At 41.6% G+C, this 23,513-nt stretch overlaps 1 protein-coding gene across 2 annotated transcripts in view; it reads right to left on the bottom strand.

Moving 5' to 3' along the window:
• GRSF1 (G-rich RNA sequence binding factor 1) overlaps positions 1-23,513 on the bottom strand; it is a 76,394-nt gene that overhangs the window by 51,155 nt on the left and 1,726 nt on the right. For both annotated transcript variants that reach the window (XM_075860722.1, XM_075860723.1), the window contains exons 2-3: positions 10,609-10,762; positions 700-855 (exon numbers count right to left, since the gene is read on the bottom strand). In XM_075860722.1, the coding sequence (XP_075716837.1) occupies positions 700-855; positions 10,609-10,762 (310 nt within the window). The remainder of the gene's footprint in view (positions 1-699; positions 856-10,608; positions 10,763-23,513) is intronic.

Below are 23,513 nucleotides of genomic sequence, written 5' to 3'. Positions count from 1 at the left end.
TGAGCTCTCAGCATCCCCCCCCCCCCCTTTATCCTGGCTAGTGCCGGGAGAAACGAGGGGTTTGAACGGTCTAACCTCCTACACTGTGTGTCACAATTTTTTGAGCTAACACACAGTGTAGAAGGTTTACATACAGTAGTAAACACACACTGAACACAAACATACATAGAAATCCCTTACCTGCTCCAGTCGCCGCCGCTCCCTCCGGTCCATCCGCTCCGTCTGCTGCCGCTGCTCCATGTGCAAAAGTCCGGAAGCCGCGACCGGAAGTAGTAATCTTACTGTCCGGCCGCGACTTCCGGTCCACAGGAAAATGGCGCCGGACGGCGCGCATTTCAAATTGAACTGTGTGGGAGCGGCGCATGCGCCATTCCCACACAGCGGCGTACATGTTAGTGGATGGAACGGGCCCCGTTCGCAGTCCCTATGGGACTGGAGCTGCCGTATTCCATGTCTGTGTTAATCGACACATACAGAAATGGAAAAAAAAATGGCAGCCCCCATAGGGAAGAAAAAGTGTAAAAATAAGAAAAAGTAACACACAAACACACAAATTAATCCAAACGTTTTTAATAAAGCACTAACATCTTTAACATATTAAAACATTTTTTGTGGTAACACTGTTCCTTTAAGGATAAACCGACAAGTTATTTTTTTACTACACCCTAGATTAGTGACAAAGTAGTACAGGTTACTCACCTTCCACATAGCGCTGTCCCAAGTACTTTTTGTGCTGTTCTAATGCTTTTACCAAATCATCTGACGTCTCAAACTCAATGACTGCATCTCCTCGTGGTTTTCCATCCCTATTAAATATGAAGTGCACCCCATCTGCACCATTCCGTACATTGCACCCTGAAAAATAACAGTGATAACATTCTAAAGAAAGATCATACTGTTACATTAGAATAGTTAGTACTTTTACGGACGCAGCAATAACAATTACATTTATTTTTTACATCACTTTAGGGGAAACATGGAAAGTTTTTTTTTACTTTATATTTTACATTTTTTTGTATGCTACAAAACACTGTTTTTTTAATTATTATTTTTAGGTCCCCAAGGACTGTAACACGTGATTGTTTGATTGCTGGTACAATACACTGCAATACTTATCTTTTAGGGCTCAATAGGAGCACAAAGATAGCAGACCCTCATGAGTCCCTCCAAGATGCCATGACTTCGGAAACCCGCAATAGCATTGTGTGGCCAATGGGATGATGGAGGGGCCCCTCCCCCTCTTTCTAACGGTCACTATTGACCATGGAACGGAAAAAGGGTTAAACAGCCAGGATTGGAGTTCTCGCCGATCCCGGCTGTCACATACCGCTCAGCCCGTGCTCTTGTCCACACTCCCCCCTTCCAAGCCATGACGTACAGTTACTTCGAATGTTAGTAAGAAGTTAATATAACTGTTCTTTAAAGGGGTTTGAAGGGAATGGGAGAAAAGGCTGCAATACCTCTGAATCGCCGTTAAATGCGTGTCGACGACTCACAAAGAGCAAGAAGAAATGCAAAGGGTGCAGCCCTGGTACGAGCGCTGCGGCCCCTTCAAAACAGCTGATCGGTAGGGGTCCTGAAAGTTGGGCCCCGACCCATCAGCTATTGATGGCCTATCCTGAGGATAGGCCATCAATTTTTAGTGGCTGGGAAACCACTTTAATCCTTCCATGCTTTTGGTACCTGAATGTCCACATCAAAATTGTACCTTTTGGAATTACACATTCTAAGGTTGAATATTTTTAGTTGTATACCTCAGCTAAATATTTTATTCCCTTTTTTTGCAGCAGAGATAGGGCTTTAATACATTACTAAAACAGAATCAGTAACTTAATTTTGTTTAATTTTTTATGAGGAAAAACGGCAAAGAGACAAAATTTGAAATGTTCAGTTTTTCCTTAAATATTTAATCTAATTATTTTAGATTAAGAAAAACTTTATAGCACAACACAATCCTCGCACTCTGCAGAGTATAGCGGTACTTTGCCTAACATACATAGTTGCTATGACACTCGACAACATTTATTCTAGTTGTTCCCCACCGTTAGTTGGTATATAGGATTTGTAAATGGGTGTAAAGTACTCTATTATTTTAGGTGGTTAATAGCAGGGCAGGAGAGACAGAAAATTGTGACGATAAAATGGGTTTTCCCACAAATTTATATCACCTATCCACAGGATAGGTGATAAATGTCTGATCACTGGGGACCCCCACCGATCTCTAAAATGGGATGCCGAAAGTCTAGGGGAATGACGAAACAGATGAGCACTGTACCCATACACACTGACTGGAACGGCAATGCACATGCGCGTTAGCTGCTCTATTCAAAATCCTCCTCACTGCGATCGTGGGGTGTTCCAGTGGTGGGGCCCTGAGCGATCATTTATCACCTATCCTGTACATGGGTGATAACGTTAATTGTGGGAAACCCCCTTTCATTATCGAAGTGGATTTGGGGTAACATTTAACATGCGGTCACATGTGACAAAAAACGTCATCACAGGAGGACTGCTGCACAAAGACCAGTCAAGAGAGCAGGTACGCGGTGCTATGGGTGTGCCAGGGGAGGGGAGTATAGTTTTGTTTCTTGAAGGTAATCCATCAGCAGTGTTGACCCCTGAAAACTGCTGACAGCGCTATATAGGGGGCAGAGAGAGAAGTGTAAATATAATTGGGATTAGGGATGTCACAATACCAGAATTTGGACTTCGATACCGATACTTCGTTTAGTATTGCGATTTCGATACCAATTCGATACTTTGTCAACAGTAAAAAAAAAAAAAAAAAAGTGCTTCCATTTTGTGATGTGAGGCGCGAGGTGTAATGATGAATTTAACCTCCACGTGCCTCACATTAATAGTAATTAACCCCATCATGTTTCTCAGTCATAATGGGTTAATATGTAAGGTACATGATGGGGTTAATTAGGGTATCTTCACACGATAGCAGGCATTTACGGCTGAAATGACACTGTTTTCAGAAGAAAACAGCTGCCTCGTTTCAGCCGTAAATGCTCCTCCTCGTATTATGCGAGGCGTCTGTGACGCCTGTAATCTTGAGCTGCTGTTCATTGAGTTCAATGAACAGCAGCTCTAATTACGTTGCAAAGAAGTGTCCTGCACTTCTTTGCTGAGGCAGTCAATTTACGCGTCGTCGTTTGACAGCTGTCAAACGACGACGCGTAAATTACTGGTCATCTGCGCAGTACGTCGGCAAACCCATTCAAATGAATGGGCAGATGTTTGCCGACGTATTGCAGCCCTATTTTCAGACGTAAAACGAGGCATAATACGCCTCGTTTACGTCTGAAAATAGGTCGTGTGAACCCAGCCTTACTATTAATGTGAGGCACATGGAGGTTAAATTCATCACACCTCGTGCATCACAATAAGTGATAGAAAGCAAAAGATGCAAAAAAATTGTTGTGCAGGTTATTACGGCCGTGCCAATACCGAATGTGTATATTTTATGTATTGAGACTTATTTTAATGTTTATTGTAACAAAGGTGTGTGTATTTTTTATTTATTTAACATTACTTTTATGTTTTTACTTTATTTTTTAAACTTTAATGTACTGGCATATATCTATATTACAGTACATTAGCCTAAGTATGCCCTAACAGGAAATATGGTAGGACAGCCCTGGGGTCCTTCAATGGACCCTGGGCTGTCTGCCCATATATGGTATGTCCCTCAAATCCCGTCACAGGAATTCCCTGTGACGCGATCCAAGGGGCATCCCTCCTTCTAATTTTCCCCCGAATGCTGCAGTCCGCTGTGATCGCAGCATTCACAGGAATAGCGGTGGAGATGAGGTTTCTCGGATCTCCGCCAGCAGGGCTTCGGCTGTGTATTACAGCCATAGCCCCGCTCCTGACAGGAAGTGCGTGCGCGGTCAGGAGATGCGGCCGGCGCTGCACTAATGAGCGGCTGTTCAGGCACTGAAGACAGAACATGGGGGGTGTTTTGTAGTGTGCCCGCCATGTTCGGTTTTCAGTTCCGCCGCTCATTAGTGCAGCGCCGGCCGCATCGCTTCATCCTGACCCCGCGCACTTGTTATCAGGACTCAGGAGCGCGGCAATGGCTGTATTACACAGCCGCAGCCCCGCTCTCATACATTCATGTGTTACTATACTGAGTATAGTATCGAAATACATGAAATAACGGTATCGAACCGTTTGGGGATGCAGAGTATCGAAACAGTATTGAAGTTTCGATGCATCGTGCATCCCTAATTGGGATGACTCATGTAGGCTGCATAACAGAAAAATCCACGTTTTAAGGGTCAGTTCACACGTAGCGTAAATACTGCAGATTTTCCGCAATGGAATACGTTGCAGAAAATCCAGAGCATAATACAGTGGCAGCAGAGTGGATGAGATTTAAACAAAATCACATCCACACGCTGCGTAAATTCTAAGCGGAAAAATGCTCAGAAACCGACCTGCGGTGCGTTTTTTTTTAATCAGCTGCTTGTCAAAGTATTTGCATAAACGCTGCTTATTTTTTGCAAGTTTTCCCCATTGAATACAATGGGGAGGTAAAACCCGCAACAAATAGCAGATGCAGATTTTCCACCCATAAATACGGACGGAAAAGCTGCAGTCATTCTGCTACATGTAAAAGGTAGCTATAAAGCAACTTGCAGTGTTTCTAGCATATAAAAAAAAAACACCATCTTTTTTGCTTCCGTGTCCTCCCCTTGGTGCTGCTGCCATTCTATACTGCTGAGGACGGGCTCTTAACAGAATTAGTCACCTTACCCCTCTAGCAGCTGACAATATAGTCCCTTCTTACTGTCCCTGCAGATAGGTAACATGGGATCCAGAGTAGTGAAGATATATATGTGTGACATCCGCAGTAGACACTCCCTTAGAAACCAACAAAAATATGAAATAAAAGGCTGAGTGGGCATGTGCAGGGTTCATATCTGCTGTCAGCAGGCTGAGCTTCACAATCCTTAGGCTAAGTTCACACTTGCGTTGCCTGATCCGTTTTTGTATTAAAATAACTGAAAAACGGATCCGTTAAAAATCCCATTGAAATCAATGACATTTTTATTTGCGTCTGTTCACATCCATTTGCTTCCGTTATGTTAGGCTATGTTCACATCTGCGTCAGGGCTCCGTTCTGACGGAGCTTTCCTTCAGATTGGAGCATGGACTGACAAAAAAGGAACCCATAGGTTTCCGTTTCCATCAACATTTATTTCAATGGTGACTGATCCGGTGCCAACGGTTTCCGTTAGTCTCCGTTGTGCAAGGGTTCCGTCGTTTTGACAGAATCAATAGCGTAGCCGACTAGGGTATTGATTCTGTCAAAACGACGGAAACCTCTGACGGAACCCCTCAGAGGAAACTAACGCTGATGTGAACAGGCCAGGCCCTTAAAAATAACTCCTCAGTTAGACGTCTTTTTTTGGGGGGTTTTTTTTAACGGAGAAAAAAAAGAAAAGGGTGTGTTCACATCAGCGGATGTTCCGTCGGGTGAACCCCGGAACGGAAAGCCAACACTGATGTGAACAGGCCCTTACATTGGTGTCAATGTAAAACTGATACATTGTAATCAGTTTGCATCAGTTTTTTCATCAGTTAACCCCTTTGTGACCATCAATATGCCTTTTCACGGTGGTCACTAAGGGGCCTTAGGCTAGGCCGCCACCTTTACACGGCGGCCCAGTCTAAGCCCTATACGGGTGTCCCATGCAGACTGGAGCCGGGGCTCGGCTGTCTGATGACAGCCGGGCTCCTGCTCCAACGCCCGCGATTTACTTAGATCAAGGCCGTTTAACCCATTAAATGGCGCGGTCAATAGCGACCACGGCATTTAACTTGTTTACAGAGGGTGGGTGCTCCCTCTCTCACCCATCGGTAGCTCGAAAATGCAATCGCTGGCCTACGATGGGGTGCCATGGCGGCCGGGGGCCTGATAAAAGACCCCAGGTCTGCCCTGGACATATACCTATTAGGACGTGCCAGAGGCCGTCCTAATAGCCGTTTTTTTAATCATACTCGCGTTTTTTACGGCAGTTTTTGGAGTGGTTTTCCTATAGTCTATGAAAAATGGCTCCAAAAACGGCTGAAGAAGAGACATGCACTTTTATAGCGGTTGTTTGTTTATGCGGCCCAATGGGCAGTTGTTTGGAGGCGTTCTGATTCCAATTTTTCAGCCGTTTTTCAGGACGTTTACGGCCCGAAAAACGTCTGAGAACACTCCATGTGAACATACCCTTACAATAAACAGGCAATAATGCTTTGGTATGCTAAGTATACCAAAGAATTATAGAAGCGATCTGAAGATCGCATAGTAAAGTCCCCTGGTGGGACAAAAAAAAAAAAAAAAAAAGTAGTAATGTGAAATAAAAAGTAGTTTATTTAGTAAAAGTGTAAAAAAAAAAAAAAAAAAGTACACATATATGGTATCGCCGCGGCCGTAATGACTCAAACAATAAAGTTAATGTAATTTAAACCGCTTGGTGAACACCTTAAAAAAAAAACAGATAAAAACCACATAAAACAATGGCGAAATTGCTATTTTTTTTTCCATTGCCCCCATAATAAAAGTTAATCAATAAGTCCCATGTACCCCAAAACAGTACCAATCAAAACTACGTCTCGTCATGCAAAAAACAAGCCCACAAAACACTACATTGACGGAAAAATAAAAAAAATTACGGCTCTTGGAAAGAGACTATGCAAAACACAATTTTAGTTCAAAAGTGTTTGTATTGTGCAAAAGTTGTAAAACATAAAAAACCTATACACGTGTTATCGTCGTAATCGTACTGACCCATAGAATAAGGGTATGTGCACACACACTAATTACGTCCGTAATTTACGGACGTATTTCGGCCGCAAGTACCGGACCGAACATAGTGCAGGGAGCCGGGCTCCTAGCATCATAGTTATATACGATGCTAGGAGTCCCTGCCTCTCTGCAGGACAACTGTCCCGTACTGTAATCATGTTTTCAGTACGGGACAGTAGTTCCACGGAGAGGCAGGGGCTCCTAGCATCGTACATATGTATGATGCTAGGAGCCCGGCTCCCTGCACTGAGTTCGGTCCGGGACTTGCGGCCGAAATACGTCCGTCAATTACGGACGTAATTAGTGTGTGTGCACATACCCTAAAGGTAACGTGCTATTTACGCCGCACAGTGAACAGAGTTGTGAAGGATGGTTTATTTGCTTATATTCTTTGTGTTAAATTACATTATGAATTATCAAGCAGGATGCTGAATTACTAAAATATGTATTCTCCATTTTGTAATGAACTTTCCTCTATATAAACTTCCAGATGAGACTCAAGCAAATGTCTTATCTTCATGTGTTCATAATATGGCCTTCATGACCTATTGTAGCGGTTGGCTGAACGCCCAGACAAAGTGCAACTATTTCTCATTATCGCAACAAACTCCCCCATGGTATAGATCAGTTAACAACTGCCCATTATATGCTTGTCTCCAGGTGTTACCTGATGTCAGCATTTTAATGAAGAATTATAATTATGCACTTGAAATATTTACATGGTCTGCTTTTGGCTGAATAAGAAATAGTCAGATTGCCTCTGATTGGTTAACCTCAAGCCTACACCCCATTTGAATGATATTATTAGAATGGAGTTTGGCAATAAACCTCCAGAGGAGTATTTTGAGCATACCAGCAGCGTCTGTGTGTTATTTCTCCTCTCTCGATATAGATCGGTATGAAATCTCCTGATTAGGATGCTGGATAAAGTTTCTGGCGTGAGTTTCTGTTGGAACACTCGTCTAAATTTCAGTCTAATATATTTTGAGCCATTGACTTCCACGACAGCGTCAATTTAAAAACACATAGAACAACGGTCAGGGTTTTTTTCTATTCCGCCCCCAAAAAATAAGTTAGTCCAAAAATTATATGTACCCCAAAACAGCGCCATTAAAAAGTACAACTAATCCCGCAAAAAATAAGTCCTCATTACAGCTATGTCGACTAAAGAATAAAAAAAGTTATAGCTCCTTGAATGAGACTATAGAAAAACGAAAAAAATAGCTTGGTCATTGGGGCCTAAAATAGGCTGGTCACTAAGGGTTTAAAAGTAGCTTTTTTTTATTTTTTGCTCTGCCTACTTGCAAACAGCATTTGTCAAATCAATTCAAACTCTTTTGACAGGAAAACACCTCTAGTGACAAGAAACTGGAAGTGACCCCCAGCAGACATTCTATTGCCCATTTTGGAGCTGTATCTACATAAAATTTGCTGGGAAAATATTTTTTTTTTTAGCTTTGTCATAATGGCGTGAATTGATGAATGTACTCATACCCTTGTACACTACTCATTTATAGGCCCCCAAGGAAAAAAGAATTTAAGACAAGAGCCTAGCAACAGACCATCAACTAAACAAAACAGGGTGCCAAAAAATAAAGAAACGATTTGATATAAACTGGTAAAACCAGATGCAAACAGATGGTTCTTGCCCGTTTTTTTTTGACGGATGCATTAAACGAATTCTTTAAAAATAATTTACCGTCCGTTTGCATCCGTTATTTTTACAACATCCACTAATCTAAAAACGGATCAGCGTAAGGCCCCATTCACATCGTATTTGTGCCATCAGCCGGGCGTATTCGTTTTTAAAAACAAAAAGACCGTATAGCTCAGCGTATACATACACTATAGTGGGTCAAACGTAGACCAAAATAGCATCCGTTTGGTCTATGTTTGTCATGGGTTACGTTGGGATACTGTTTTTTTTTTTTTTAATGGACTAAAAAGCCTAAAAAGCTGTACTTAAAAAAAAAAATATAAAAAAAAGTATATGCGACGTAACTTTTTTTAGCATTGATCTCAATGGACGACGTATGCAAATGGAATGCTATACGTTTCTATCCGTTTGCATACAGCAAATCATTTTGTTGTTTTGTTTGCTTTTTCGATCAGTGTTTACTTTAAAAAATAAAAATAAAAAAGTATACTTTTTTTAGGTAAAAAACGGACAGAAACTTATACAGACGTATGAGTATATGCGCAATGCACACGCTATAGAAAAAAAAAAACAGACGTAAACTGAAAATGGTACGCGTTTGTATACGTTTTCAATGGTCCACATTTTTATTAAAAAAGCATACGCTCGGCGGATAGCACAAACGCGATGTGAATGGGGCCTAACTGATTAAACAATGCAAGTGTGAACTTAGCCCAACAAGCTAAAATGGAGTCTCCTCAGCTATACTGCCATGCTACTGCAGAGGCTGTGCTCCTTCCCTGACAAGGAGGACAAAAAGCCATTTTTATTGCTTGCTCTGAACTCCGCTCATTAGGTGGACTTGCACATTGCTATATACTGTGAGCAACAGGATTTTTAAATCCGCAGCATACTTATTTTCTAGATGTTCACAGCAGAGTTCATCCTTTTCATTGTAGAAGTGGTTGAAATCTGAGGCGAATCCGCCGCAAAATCCGCAGGACATACATGCAGATTTCATTGCAGAAAACTCTGCCACGTGTGTGAGTACCCTAAATGTCAACTTTTCACTGGATAATTTTTATTTTTTAACAGTGTGTACATGGAAAACATTGTTCATTTTTTATGATCTATACAGTTAATATTAAAGAGGCTCTGTCACCAGATTTTGCAACCCCTATCTGCTATTGCAGCAGATAGGCGCTGCAATGTAGATTACAGTAACGTTTTTATTTTTAAAAAACGAGCATTTTTGGCCAAGTTATGACCATTTTTGTAGTTATGCAAATGAGGCTTGCAAAAGTCCAAGTGGGTGTGTTTAAAAGTAAAAGTCCAAGTGGGCGTGTATTATGTGCGTACATCGGGGCGTTTTTAATACTTTTACTAGCTGGGCGCTCTGAAGAGAAGTATCATCCACTTCTCTTCAGAACGCCCAGCATCTTACAGTGCAGATCTGTGACGTCACTCACAGGTCCTGCATCGTGACGGCCACATCGGCACCAGAGGCTACAGTTGATTCTGCAGCAGCATCAGCGTTTGCAGGTAAGTCGATCTTATAGTATAAAATCTTACCTGCAAACGCTGATGCTGCTGCAGAATCAACTGTAGCCTCTGGTGCCGATGTGGCCGTCACGATGCAGGACCTGTGAGTGACGTCACAGATCTGCACTGTCAGATGCTGGGCGTTCGTTCTGAAGAGAAGAGGATGTTACTTCTCTTCAGAGCGCCCAGCTAGTAAAAGTATTAAAAACGCCCCGATGTACGCACATAATACACGCCCACTTGGACTTTTACTTTTAAACACACCCACTTGGACTTTTGCAAGCCTCATTTGCATAACTACAAAAATGGTCATAACTTGGCCAAAAATGCTCGTTTTTTAAAAATAAAAACGTTACTGTAATCTACATTGCAGCGCCTATCTGCTGCAATAGCAGATAGGGGTTGCAAAATCTGGTGACAGAGCCTCTTTAAGCTTAATGGTGGGACAAAGCCTTTAAGAAGCTCGTACAACAACTCCGGAGAGTAACCATGTCGGTGTTGCTCCGAACAAATTTCACTATAGTGAGTATTTTAAGACATAACCTGTAGCATGATAATGGTTTCTACATTCCCAATATTATTAGATGTACAACATTAACGGCTTAAGAATGGATAAACATACCAGAGAAAAAATTAAGCACATCTTCTGCAGTGCACGACCATGGCAGCCCTCTAGCACGCACAATAAACATCTTACTCGGTCCGTTGTTTACAGGCCCTGGTTCATACTCTGGTAAGTCAAAGTATTCTTCAGTTTCATGTGAACTGTACGGACTCTGCCAAAACAAAAAGCAGAATATAAATTCCCAAGCAGGTGGTAATTTCAAGAGATGCAAGTACACTGGAAACGTCAAAAAGGATAAATAAATAAGTTAAAGAGACTGTCACCACATTATAAGTGCCCTATCTCCTACATAATGAGATTGGCGCTATAATGTAGGTGACAGCAGTGCTTTTTATTTAGAAAAACGATCTATTTTAAACCACTTTATTAGAGATTTTTAGCTTTATGCTAATGAGTTTCTTAATGCCCAAGTTGTTTTTACTTGTGTAAGTGTGCATTTTCTTAACATTTAAACGTATGCTTGTAAAACATAACACACAAAATAGATACAAGTTTACAATTCACATCTGTTTACATCATTTTTTGAACATCCTTTTATTTTTCCAGGACGTTACAAGGCTTAGAACTTCAGATGCAATTTCTCACATTTTCAAGAAATTTTAAAAGGCTATTTTTTTCAGGGACCTGTTCAGTTCTGAAGTGGCTTTGAGGGCCTTATATATTAGAAAGTACCATTTTAAAAAAGGCACCCCTCAAAGTATTCAAAACAGCATTCAGAAAGTGTTAACTCTTTAGGCATTTCACAGGAATAAAAAGCAAAAGTAGAGGTGAAATTTACAAATTCCATTATTTTCGCCAAAATTCATTTGTAATAAAAAAAAAAAAATCTGTAGCCCAGAAGGTTTTACCAGAGAAATGCAAGTTAGTATTTATTGCCCAGATTCTGCAGTTTTTAGAAATATCCCACATGTGGCCCTAGTGCGGTAATGGACTGAAGGACATGCCTCAGAAGCAAAGGAGCACCTAGTGGATTTTGGGGCTTCTTTTTTAGGAATATATTTTAGGCACTCCCCCCCCCAAAGTGCCCCCATTTTGGAAACTACACCCCCCTCAGGGAATTCTGCATTTTTACCCCACAGGTTTGTTGCAGAATTTAGTGGAATTAGGCCATGAAAAATAGTAGAAATGTTTAATTTTTACAAGGAATAAAGGAGAAACAGAACAAGCATTTGTAAAGCAATGTCTCCCGATTACTGAAATACCCCATATGTGGTCATAAACTGCTGTTTGGACCCACGTCAGGGCTTAGAAGGGAAGGAGCGCTATTTGGCTTTTGGAGCTCAAATTTAGCTGGTATTGTTTGCGGCACCATGTTGCATTTGCAAAGCCCGTGAGGGACCAAAACAGTGGAAACCCCCCACAAGCGATCCCATTTGGGAAACGACACCACTTACGGAACCTATCTAGGGGTATAGTGCGCATTTAGACCCCATTCTTTTGCAAATTGTATTAGAATTAGGCTGTGAAAATGAATATCAACAATTTTTCCACTAAAATGTGGAATTTTTAAATTTTCACAAGGGATAAAAGGAGAAAAAGCACCACAATATTAGTAAAGTAATTTATCCCGAGTACAGCTACACCCCACATACGATCATAAATGGGTTTTCTTCATTAGAAATGAATTAACCCTGTAAGGACTAGCCCATTTTTTGCTTTTTCATTTTCTACTCCAAGAGCCATAACTTTTTATTTTCCTGTCAATAGAGCGGTGTGAGGGCTTATTTTTTTGCGGGAGGAGTTGTAGTTTCTATTGACACCGTTTAAAAGTACCACATAATGTACTGGGAAACGGAAAATAATATTCTTTGCGGGATGAAGTTGAAAAAAACGATTCCTCCATTGTTTTTGGGATTTCGTTTTTACGGCTTTCACCATGTGGTAAAAACGACAACTTAACTTTATGCTGCGTCTCAATACGATTACAGTGATATCAAATGGAAATATTTTTTTAAGCCCTCACGCCGCTCATTTTTTGCAGGGCGAGCTGTAGTTTTTATTGGTACCATTTTTTGGTAGACAACATTTTGATCACTTCATTTTACATTTTGTTTTTAGAGCTAAGGAGACAAAAATAAAGAATTGAAAACTCCAAAAACACTTTTTTACCGGCGTTCGCCATGCAAGTTAAATAACGGTATATTGTAACTGACTTTTACATAAGTTCTGACTTTTACGGACCCAGCAAGACCAATTTTGTTTTGCCATTTTGCAAGTCTGGCATTTTTCCTTTTCTATTTTTTTTGCGGTATTCACCATGCAGGAAAAATAACAGTTGGGTCGCTATGAACGCGGTGATACCAAATATGGGTAATTTTTTATTGTTTTCATTTTTTACCTATAATAAGACTTCTTATAGGAAAAAAAGGCAGTTTTGTTTTTTTTAACTTATAACTTTCATAAAACATTTTTATAAACTTTTTTTTTTTGTCCCGCTATCGCTAGCTGCATTTAAGGGTTTAATTGCCTAAATCAGCGACCGGTGGCCGGCAACATTAGGGAGTCAGCCGTCGGAAACAGCTGAACTCCTAGTTTCCAATGCACACTGTCAACGACAGTGTACACCGGGGACAACTCAGTGACTTCCGGTCACTCTGACAAAAAGCCTATCAGCACCAGTCGGAGACTGGTCCTCATAAGCTTCCGTACATGGCAGACCCAGAGGCCATTGTCTGGCCTCCAGTTGCTATGAAAATTATCAGCAACTCCCACAAATGCGTTGTGGGGGCTGCCGATGCGCTAAAACCCCTTAAAAGCATTTAACGGGTTAATTGCTAAAATCAGCGGCAAAGGGCCGCTGGCCGGCAACAGTGGCGTGTCAGCTGTCAGAGACAGCAGACCTCCCGATTCACACTGTCACCAATAGTGCGCACCGGGAAACACTCCCTAACTGTACATCCTTGTGCAGCTAGGGATTAAGTAAGCATTAACTGCTATTTGTTGCTGCTTTTGCCCCCCATTGAATTCAGTAGGGAAAACCCACAACAAAAAAGCAGCGATTCCGCAAATAAAATTGACATGCTGCGAAAAAAAAAAAAAAAAAAATTTAAAAAAAAACGCACCGAAGGTCAATTTCAGCATTTTTTCCGCTCAGCATTTACGCAGCGTGTAGCCGAGTGTTCAAATCCCTTCCACTCTGCTACTACTGTATTATGCTACATATTTTCCGTAACAAAACCCGGCCTCAGATTGGAACATGCAGTTTTCTTTTGTGGCAAATCTGGGAGTGGATTCAAAACGGAGAAGGAAAAAAAAAAAAAAAGTATAAAAAGAAAGACTGATAAATCCTCTCTATTTTATATCCACTTCTGTGTTTAGCTAGAAAAGCTGCATCAGAAACTGACACGAGAACTGGATGTCTGATTCCAGCCTTATTCACAAACTTATTTCACGTCTGTGCGCTGTCCGTTTAAATAACGGACAGCACAGTGATTAACGCAATTCAATGGAGCAGTTTACGCATCTGTGCTTTTTTAAGGAGCAAGTGTCCATTGCAGGAAAGTCACTGCATATCCTATTCTGGTCCGTTTCTGCAGATCAGACCTCCCCCACTAAAGTCTGAGTGCGTAAAAAAATAAAAAATAAAATAAATATATATATATATATATATATATATATATATATATATATATATATATATATATATATATATACATATACATATATACACACACACACACACACACACACACACGGCTGACGCACGGAAACCACACTACCACAACACGGAAAGTCATATGCATGAAAAACAGCCCATTTTTTGCAGACGCAAATCGGACACGCTGGTGTCAATAAAGCCTAACTCCCTAGAATTGTACTATTACATCAAGAGCAACACCTCTATGCACAAATTACAGCTACATTTCCACCAACACACGAAACACGTTCAAGCTGAAATATACGAAGCATATTTGAAGAAAATCAGCCTATAAAATCCAGGTGTTTTTGGAGCGGATTTGCAAAGCGTTTTGAGGCGTATTTTAAAGAGGCTCTGTCACCAGATTTTGCAACCCCTATCTGCTATTGCAGCAGATCGGCGCTGCAATGTAGATTACAGTAACGTTTTTATTTTTAAAAAACGAGCGTTTTTGGCCAAGTTATGACCATTTTTGTAGTTATGCAAATGAGGCTTGCAAAAGTCCAAGTGGGTGTGTTTAAAAGTAAAAGTCCAAGTGGGCGTGTATTATGTGCGTACATCGGGGCGTTTTTAATACTTTTACTAGCTGGCCGTTCTGATGAGAAGTATCATCCACTTCTCTTCAGAACGCCCAGCTTCTGCCAGATCACGCTGTGACGTCACTCACAGGTCCTGCATCGTGTCAGACGAGCGAGGACACATCGGCACCAGAGGCTACAGTTGATTCTGCAGCAGCATCGGCGTTTGCAGGTAAGTCGATGTAGCTACTTACCTGCAAACGCCGATGCTGCTGCAGAATCATCTGTAGCCTCTGGTGCCGATGTGTCCTCGCTCGTCTGACACGATGCAGGACCTGTGAGTGACGTCACAGCGTGATCTGGCAGAAGCTGGGTGTTCTGAAGAGAAGTGGATGATACTTATCAGAACGCCCAGCTAGTAAAAGAAGTAAAAACGCCCCGATGTACGCACATAATACACGCCCAGTTGTACTTTTAAACACACCCACTTGGACTTTTGCAAGCCTCATTTGCATAACTACAAAAATGGTCATAACTTGGCCAAAAATGCTCGTTTTTTTAAAATAAAAACGTTACTGTAATCTACATTGCAGCGCCGATCTGCTGCAATAGCAGATAGGGGTTGCAAAATCTGGTGACAGAGCCTCTTTAAAGTCATTATTTTAGTTGTGAATGAGAAAAATCCGCTTGTAAAACGCTTCAAGTAGTGACTTCACTTGTTTTACAAAGAATACATTTGGAAGCAGTTTGTAGACGTATTTCAGAGCGTACTACAAGCATTTTACGCTCCGAAATACGCCTGAATATATGCTGTGTGAACATGGCCTATAGTGACCACCCATTGGTATTCTTACGGCAGCCACTAACGGCCTTTATTCCCTTGCAATAGCCTTTTACGGCGCTGCATCAGAATAAATAAATAGAGCAGGGTGCTGTTAAGGCCTCATTCACACGGCAGGGTTTCCCGGCCGGGTGCCGGCCGTTCATAAATCGTCCGGCACCCGGCTGCATTAGGAATAATAGACCCCTAATGGGGCTATTCACACGACCGATTTTTTGACGGTCGGAAAAACCGGCCGTCAAAAAATAGGACATCCTTTATCTTCGCCCGGGTACCTGGCCGCCCGGCTCCCATAGAAGTCTATGGGGCCGGGTAATACACGGCCATCACCGGGATGTGTCCCGAGTGATGGCCGGGTTTTCCGGAGCTTGCGCTCTATCTCCTCCTCCTCACAGCGCAGAGTGCATGTGAGGAGGAGGAGTTGATGCCATTCTGACGAATGGCATCGCTGTACACTGTGTGGCAGGGCCGGGGTGTACAGCAGGTGGAAGGGAGCGCTGCGCTGGCTCCCTTCCCCTGCTTGAAAAGCACCCTGGCCCGGCGACACCTTCGATGGCGCCGCTAGCAGCTCCAGCTGCTGTGGCTGCTGCTACTGTAGCGACGCCACTATAGCAGAGCAGGGAGGTATCTCCCCGCTCTGCTATGTGCTAGCCGCACTTTAGCTCCTTGAAGGAGCGGAATCCCACGTGTTTTCGGGGATTCCGCTCCTGGACAGAGCGCTTGATGTCTCTGTCCATATCTGGGCAGTGACATCAGGGGAAACTCCTGAAGCGGAATCCCCGAACACATGGGGATTCCCCTTCAGGAGTTGCCGCTGATGTCACTGTCCGGATCTGCCCGGCCCGGCATGGATGCAAAACTTAATGCAAACCGGCCGGGCAAAATGGCCGATTTTACCGGCCGACACTCGGGCTCGGGAACGACCCTGTCGTGTGAATCCCGCCTAAATCTCTCTGTTCTCCGTTACCAGAGGTAGCGGAGAGCAGGGAGCAGCCCCTGCTTTAATAGGCAAGATCCATATCAGTATCGATCTCGCTCGTTTAACCACTCAGATGCAGCGCTCAATAGCGAGCGCCGCATCGGAGTGGTTTTAGAGAGAGGGAGGGAGGGAGCTTCCTCTCTCACCCCACCGGCACCCTGCGTAAGATCGCAGGGAGTCTGTGGTTTCCATGGCAGCCGAGGGACCTAATAAAGGCCCCCAATTCTGCCACTAATTATGCCTGCTAGGCCATGTTTTACACAGACAGGCACTAATACGCTGCAATACAAAAGTATTGCAGTTATTATAAAAGCGATCAGAAGAACACATAGTTAAGTCATAAAAAAAAATAATAAAAAAAAGGGCGAAAAATTAAACATGAAAAACACACATATTTGGTATCACAGCGTGCGTAAAGACCCAAACTATAAAAGGTACTATATTATTTAACCCGCACAGTGAACGCCGTAAAACAGATAAAAAAAACAAACAATGCAAAAATTGCTGTTTTCCTTGAAAAAAAAAAAAAAAGTTGTGACTTGAAGTATGGAGACACAAAAACAAATAATTTTGAAAAAAAAAAAAAAAAAAAAGGGGTTTTTACTGTGTAAAAGTAGTAAAACCTACAAAATCTATATCAATTTGGTATCGTTGCAATCGTAACAACCCACTGAATAAAGTTAGTGTTATTTATACAACACGGTAAACGGCGTAGATTTAGGATGCAAAAAAGTGTGACGAATCTGCTGGGTTTTTTCCTATTCCCGCCCCCAAAAAAGTTGATATAATTAATAATAAAAGAATTATATGTACCCCAAATGATGAGATGGAAAAAATAAAAAAATAAAAAATAAAAAATAGCTTGGGCATTAAGACCTAAAATAGGCTGGTCAGTAAGGGGTTAAAGCTTTAAAAAAAAAAAAAAAAAAAAAAAAAAAAAGAAAGCGACTAGAAATACAGGCCACAAACCTTCAGTCTGAGGATCACTTATCAAAAACCCTCAAGGACTGAGTAGCTGTATTTGGCTCTGACATTATTTCTATGATCACTGTATTGGCAAAAATATAATTTTTATGCTTATTGTCATAGTCTTAGTGACAAATGACAGACAGACAGGTCCTTCTCAATGAATTAGAATATCAATAAATTCATTTATTTCAGTAATTCAATTAAAAAAGTGGGAAATAATGTAGTGGGTAAAGGAAAAATTATTTGTGGGGTGAAATGGGCAAGAGACCTTGATTCCAACTTTGTTTTTTGGGTTTCGTATTTACGGTGTACATCGTGAGGTAAAAACAACATGAAACTCATATTATATAGATTCATTACACACACAGTGATCTATTTCCAGAATTTTTTTTCTTTTAATGTTGAGGAGTATGGCTAACACTTAATGAAAACGCAAAACTTAGTGTCTTGTGTTATATCAAGTCCAGAGTCAGCGCAGCGTCTAGCAGAAAAATTTCGAGCACTTCATGCTTCCCTCTGCTGACAGGCTTTATGGAGATGCTGATTTCATTTTCCAGCAGGACTTGGCACCTGCCCACACTGCCAGAAGCACCAATACCTGGTTTAATAACCACAGTATCACTGCGCTTGATTGGCCAGCAAACTCGCCTGACCTAAACCCCATAGAGAATCTATAGGGTATTGTCAAGAGGAAGATGAGACTCCAGACCCAACAATGCAGACGAGCTGAAGGCCGCTATCAAAGCAACCTGGGCTTCCATAACACCTCAGCATTGCCACAGGCTGATCACCTCCATGCCACGCCGCATTGATAACACCTCAGCAGTGCCACAGGCTGATCGCCTCCATGTCACGCCGCATTGATGCAGTAATTCATGCAGAAGGAGCCCTGACCAAGTATTGAGGGCATATACTGTACATACTTTTCAGTAGGACAACATTTTGATATTAAAAATCATTTTTGGAATTGGGCTTATATAATATTCTAGTTTTCTCAGACACTAAATTTTGGGTTTTCATTAACTGTTCCCATAATCATCAACATTAAAAGAAAAAAAGTGCTGGAAATAGATCACTCTGTGTGTAATGAATCTATATAATAGGAGCTTCACTTTTTGAATTAAATTACTGAAATAAATTAACTTTTGATGATATTCTAATTCACTGAGGACTAGTATATATGCGGACTAGCGACCATTTCTCTAGCCGCATTAAAGATCCGATCAGCCAACGAAAGACTTTGCTTGTTCATCGGCTGTTCGCTGACCTATCTACACAGGACAACGATCAGGAATGAGCGTTCATTAGCCTGTGTAAACAGGGCCTTAATCTTATCCTGTAATTCGGGCTGTATGTCTTCTGCTCTATTCACAAGTAAAAGCTCTGCTGGTTCCTTCTTACAATTTGTATTGCGGCTTATCTGAACTGTGCAGGAAATCATGTGACCTGAAAGTTTAGCTGTAACTGTAGCACGGTCTTCTGGGCTTCCACAATGCATTGCTCTCGGATAAAATCCAGCAGAATTCTGAATGGAGAATAAAACAGAAAAAAAAAAACAAGGGTTTGTCCGACCAAGACAACCCTCTTTAGCACAAAGCTTTCCCAAAGGTGAGCTGATTGCCGGAGTCTGGATACTACAACCCCATAGAGGAAAGCTGCTATATATATATATATATATATATATATACATACACACACACACCAAAAACAAAACTAAAAAGAAAATGCTGCATGCTTAACCCCTTGGAGATGCAGCCAATTTTTGGGTTTTCATTTTTTCCTCCCCGCCTTCCAAAAGCCAGAATTTTTTTATTTCTCTGTTGACATAGCCATACGAGGATTTGTTTTCTGCGGGACGAGTTGTAGTTTTTCATGCTATTATATAATGTGCCACATAATGTAGAGGAAAACTGAAAAATTATTTGTGGGGTGAAATGGGCAAAAGACCTTGATTCCATCTTTGTTTTTTGGGTTTCATATTTACGGTGTACATTGTGAGGTAAAACCAACATGTTACTTTATTCTACGGGTCGATACGATTACGGAGATACCACATATATGTAGATATTTTTTTCAATGTTTTACCACTTTTATAAAGAAAAAAAAAACTAAAAAAAAAATAAATAAAGTTTTGTGTTTCACCACATTCTGAGAGCAATAATTATTTTTCTTTAGCAGTGTGATGGCTTATTTTTTGTGGGGCAAGCTGTAGTTTTTAGTGGTACTTTTTATTTTGGGGTACATGTGAGTTTTTGATCACTTTTTTATTAAATTGTTTTGGTTAGATAAGGAGACCCAAAAACAGCAAATTGGGTCATTTTAATTCATTTATTTATGGCTTTAACTGAGCACGTTAAATAACGTTATATTGTAATAGTTCAGACTTTTAAGGAGGCGGCGATACCAGTTATGTAAATTGAAAACATTTTCAACACTACTTTAGGAGAAAAAAAAAAAAAGGGTTGTGTTTTTTTTTTAATTAAAAAATATTTTTTTTGCCACATTAAATAAATAAAACACAAAAAAATATAAATGATTTTACTTTTTCGTTTGTTAATAAGTCCCCTTAGGGGACTTGAACCAGCATTCGATCGCTTGCACTATATACTGCAATACTAATGTATTGCAGAATATCGTGATTTGGACAGTCTCCTGTGAAGGGCTTCATAGAAGCACAAAGATAGCAAACCTGGGGGGGGCATTCATTAGACCCCCAGGCTGCTATGACATCCATTGGCACCCCGCAATCGGGGGGGGGGGGCAACCGACAGTCGGAGGTGGCTGCCCCCTTCATTCTAACAGCTCAGATGCAAGGGCCTCTATTGACCTCGGCATCTAGGTGGTTAAGCAGGCAGAATCGAAGTGATCTTTGATACCGCCCGTTGCAGTGGGGTATCGGCTGTAACATACTTCCCCTTTGCTGCTGTCACGTTTAGTTACGTGACATGTTGCCTTAGGGTTAGAGCGTGCCTAACTTTTCAGGAAACTTTTCAGAATTGGATGTCATGCGTGTGCATGAGGAATAACACTTTCTTGCCATTATATGACTTGTATTCTGCATTTTTCTTTTTAAGGCCTGTTCACATCTGAGTTTGAGGCTCCATTAGGGCCTCCATCACAGATCCAGCCGAAAATTCCACCAATAATAGCACAGCGCGCTGAGCTATCGTTTTCTGGTTAAACCACAGACACCATGACAGAAACCGGACGTAACCCATTAAACTCAATGGGTTCCACTGGACGCTAATTGTGTCCCTTATGCAACAGAACCAGCACTTCTGGTATTTTCGTTGTTCCGCTCCTCTGACAGAGGAGAATATCGAAAACACAGACACAGATGTAAACAGGCCTTTAGCAGTTTTCTCCTCTGCAGGTTCGCTCTTCAATTCTTAGTGGTCTCTGAGCTAGTGGGCGGAGCCTAACTGCTATCATGTAGAAGACAGCACACAGAATAGAGAAGCCTGCTCTCATATCTATATTACATATTTAGAATCAGAAGCAGCATGGAGGACATCATACATCAGTAACTAGCAGTGTAGCTGAGAATCCAGCACTGGGGTGAGATAACACTGAGGCCGGATTTACACGAACGTGTGCGTTTTGCACGTGCAAAAGGTCCATAACAGCTCCGCGTGTAAGCAGCATATGATGCGTGGCTGCGTGATTTTCGCACAGCCGCCATCATTATGACACTGTTTTTATGTTTGTAAACAGAAAAGCACTTGTTGCTTTTCTGTTTTCATTCATAGTTTTTACTACTATTGCGCGAATCACGCAATCAATGGGCAGATGTTTGTTGGCTTTCTGCTTCCGATTTTTCGCCCGTTTAGGGCCCGAAAAACGGCCGAAAATGGGCCGTGTGAACATACCCTTACCAGGAAGCTGCAGCATGTCTGTGTGTCTTTCTCACTCTGTGCCTCCCTTCCCTCCCCTCCCTATAGACTTTTATTGATAGAGCGTCTGACTCACTCTGCTCCATTTTCAACCTCTTAATAGACCTCCATGGGCAGAGTGTCTGTCTCTCTTTAGTACGAATTACCCTTTTCCCACTCTACTTAGAGTAGAATTCTTTTTATTCCATTAACACCACAACTTTTATTACATTTCAGACAGACAAAATTTTAAAATGAATTGCCTGTAGTTCTGTGTTAATGCAGTATTTCCTATAATAAACAATGCAGCAAGGCAGTGTAATCATTGCTAGACCTACGATAATACTGACGACTAGATTGTCTGCAGTTCGCATCCTATAACTATACTAAGCTAGGCGACACACTAATTTAAAAGAAAAAAAAACGACGCTCCCCTGACATGTTTTGCAATAACTACACCGTCCTCAGGGGTATATGGCGCCTCGCATGCCACTAGGCAGACTGAAATAGCATCCGTCATAGTCACTAAGACTTGGTGACTGGCAACCAATCAGACACCAGCGTGCTCCATCATGCCTGCGTGTCATCTGGCTGGCGGCAAATTCAGCCAACGAATGGAAGATATCCCTGGCCAATAAGCGGAAGACTTCTGGAGTTTGCGCAGTGAGATTGCTGCTCACCAAGAAAAACACGGTTAGAATGTATCGCATTGCGCATGCTCAAAGACTTCGTTATTAAGGGCAGGCTGTTTAGCGATTGCGCATCTGCTAGAACTTAAACACAAAGTTACTGTGCAGGTTCCTGGACTTAAAATCTAACTTTAGGGATTCCTGGGGAAATTAGGGTATGATAATGGAAGATAAACTGTATAGTATCTACTATGCATTATTTAGAGGATTACAGACGAGAGTAACCTCAAAATCACCACAATTCTAATCCAATATCCATAACGGAGACAGCAAGAGCAGAATATTATTCACAAATTAACATTTTTATATCACTCCCAATTTCTATGAAGTGGCCCATTCATCGGGATACCTAGTCATGGTTGTTAGATACCTTAGGCTACATTCACACGAGAATGTCAGATTTACGCACGTAAAAAGCGCACGTAAACCTGGCGAGTGTGCGTTGCGTTATTGCATCTGTGCTTTGCGAGTGGCATGTGTTTTTCAGGCGGAAAGCTAATTTTTTTTAATGGAATTGATACGCAAATCACGCGCAGCACACGGATGTGCATCCACGTGCTGTGCAGGATTTTCACGCACCCATTGACTTCAATGTGAAAACGCACCAATATAGGACACGCAGTGAGTTTCACACAGCGAACTTTAGAAATAAGCTCATAACATTTAAAACAAATACAAATTTTTACTTGAATTATCGGAGTGACAGCGCCTATTAGAGGTAGTTCGCAGGTTGGGCATTACAAAAGTAGCGACAGATCCTCTTTAATGAAGTACTTGCTCCCATTAACAGGTTTGGAGAAAAACCTCTTAGTAGGCATAAGACGGAAGAAGGAACACCTTCCACAAGGATGATAGCCCTTGGGGGGAGGTCTGAGCCAAGGCCGATCACGGGGTGCCAATGGTTGTCATGGAAGCCTGGGGGTCTAATGAAGGCCATCTTTGTGCTCCTAATAAGCCTTGCCAGAGGCAAGGCTTATTAGGAGCCTCTAATAATCCCGATATACTGCAATACATTAGCCTTGCAGTATGTCATGCAAACGATCCAACGATCACTGGTTCAAGTCCCATAGGGGGACTAACAAAAAGAGTAAAACCATTGTCCATTTATCTCCTAAAGTGAAAAAATATATATATAAAAACGTTACATAACTGGTTTTACCGTGTCCATAAAAGTCTGCGCTATTACAATATAACATTTAACCAGCAAGTTTACTTTGATCTGCATACGGTTAATAAAGAAAACCTCACCTTTTAATCCCCCACTGCCAGTCCACAGTCCTCCGCTGTGTCTACGTTTGCTGAACCTGTGACATGCAGTACCCGCACGTGACCACTCCAGCAATTGTTGTCCAGGCAAGGGGCGGTTTTTCAGACTGAGGACCTATCCACAGGATAGG

Source organism: Rhinoderma darwinii, chromosome 1 (genome assembly GCF_050947455.1).
Source record: "Rhinoderma darwinii isolate aRhiDar2 chromosome 1, aRhiDar2.hap1, whole genome shotgun sequence".
NCBI lineage: Eukaryota > Metazoa > Chordata > Amphibia > Anura > Rhinodermatidae > Rhinoderma > Rhinoderma darwinii.
The sequence above is the reverse complement of the archived record's forward strand: the minus strand, read 5'-3'. Positions and strand labels throughout refer to the sequence as shown.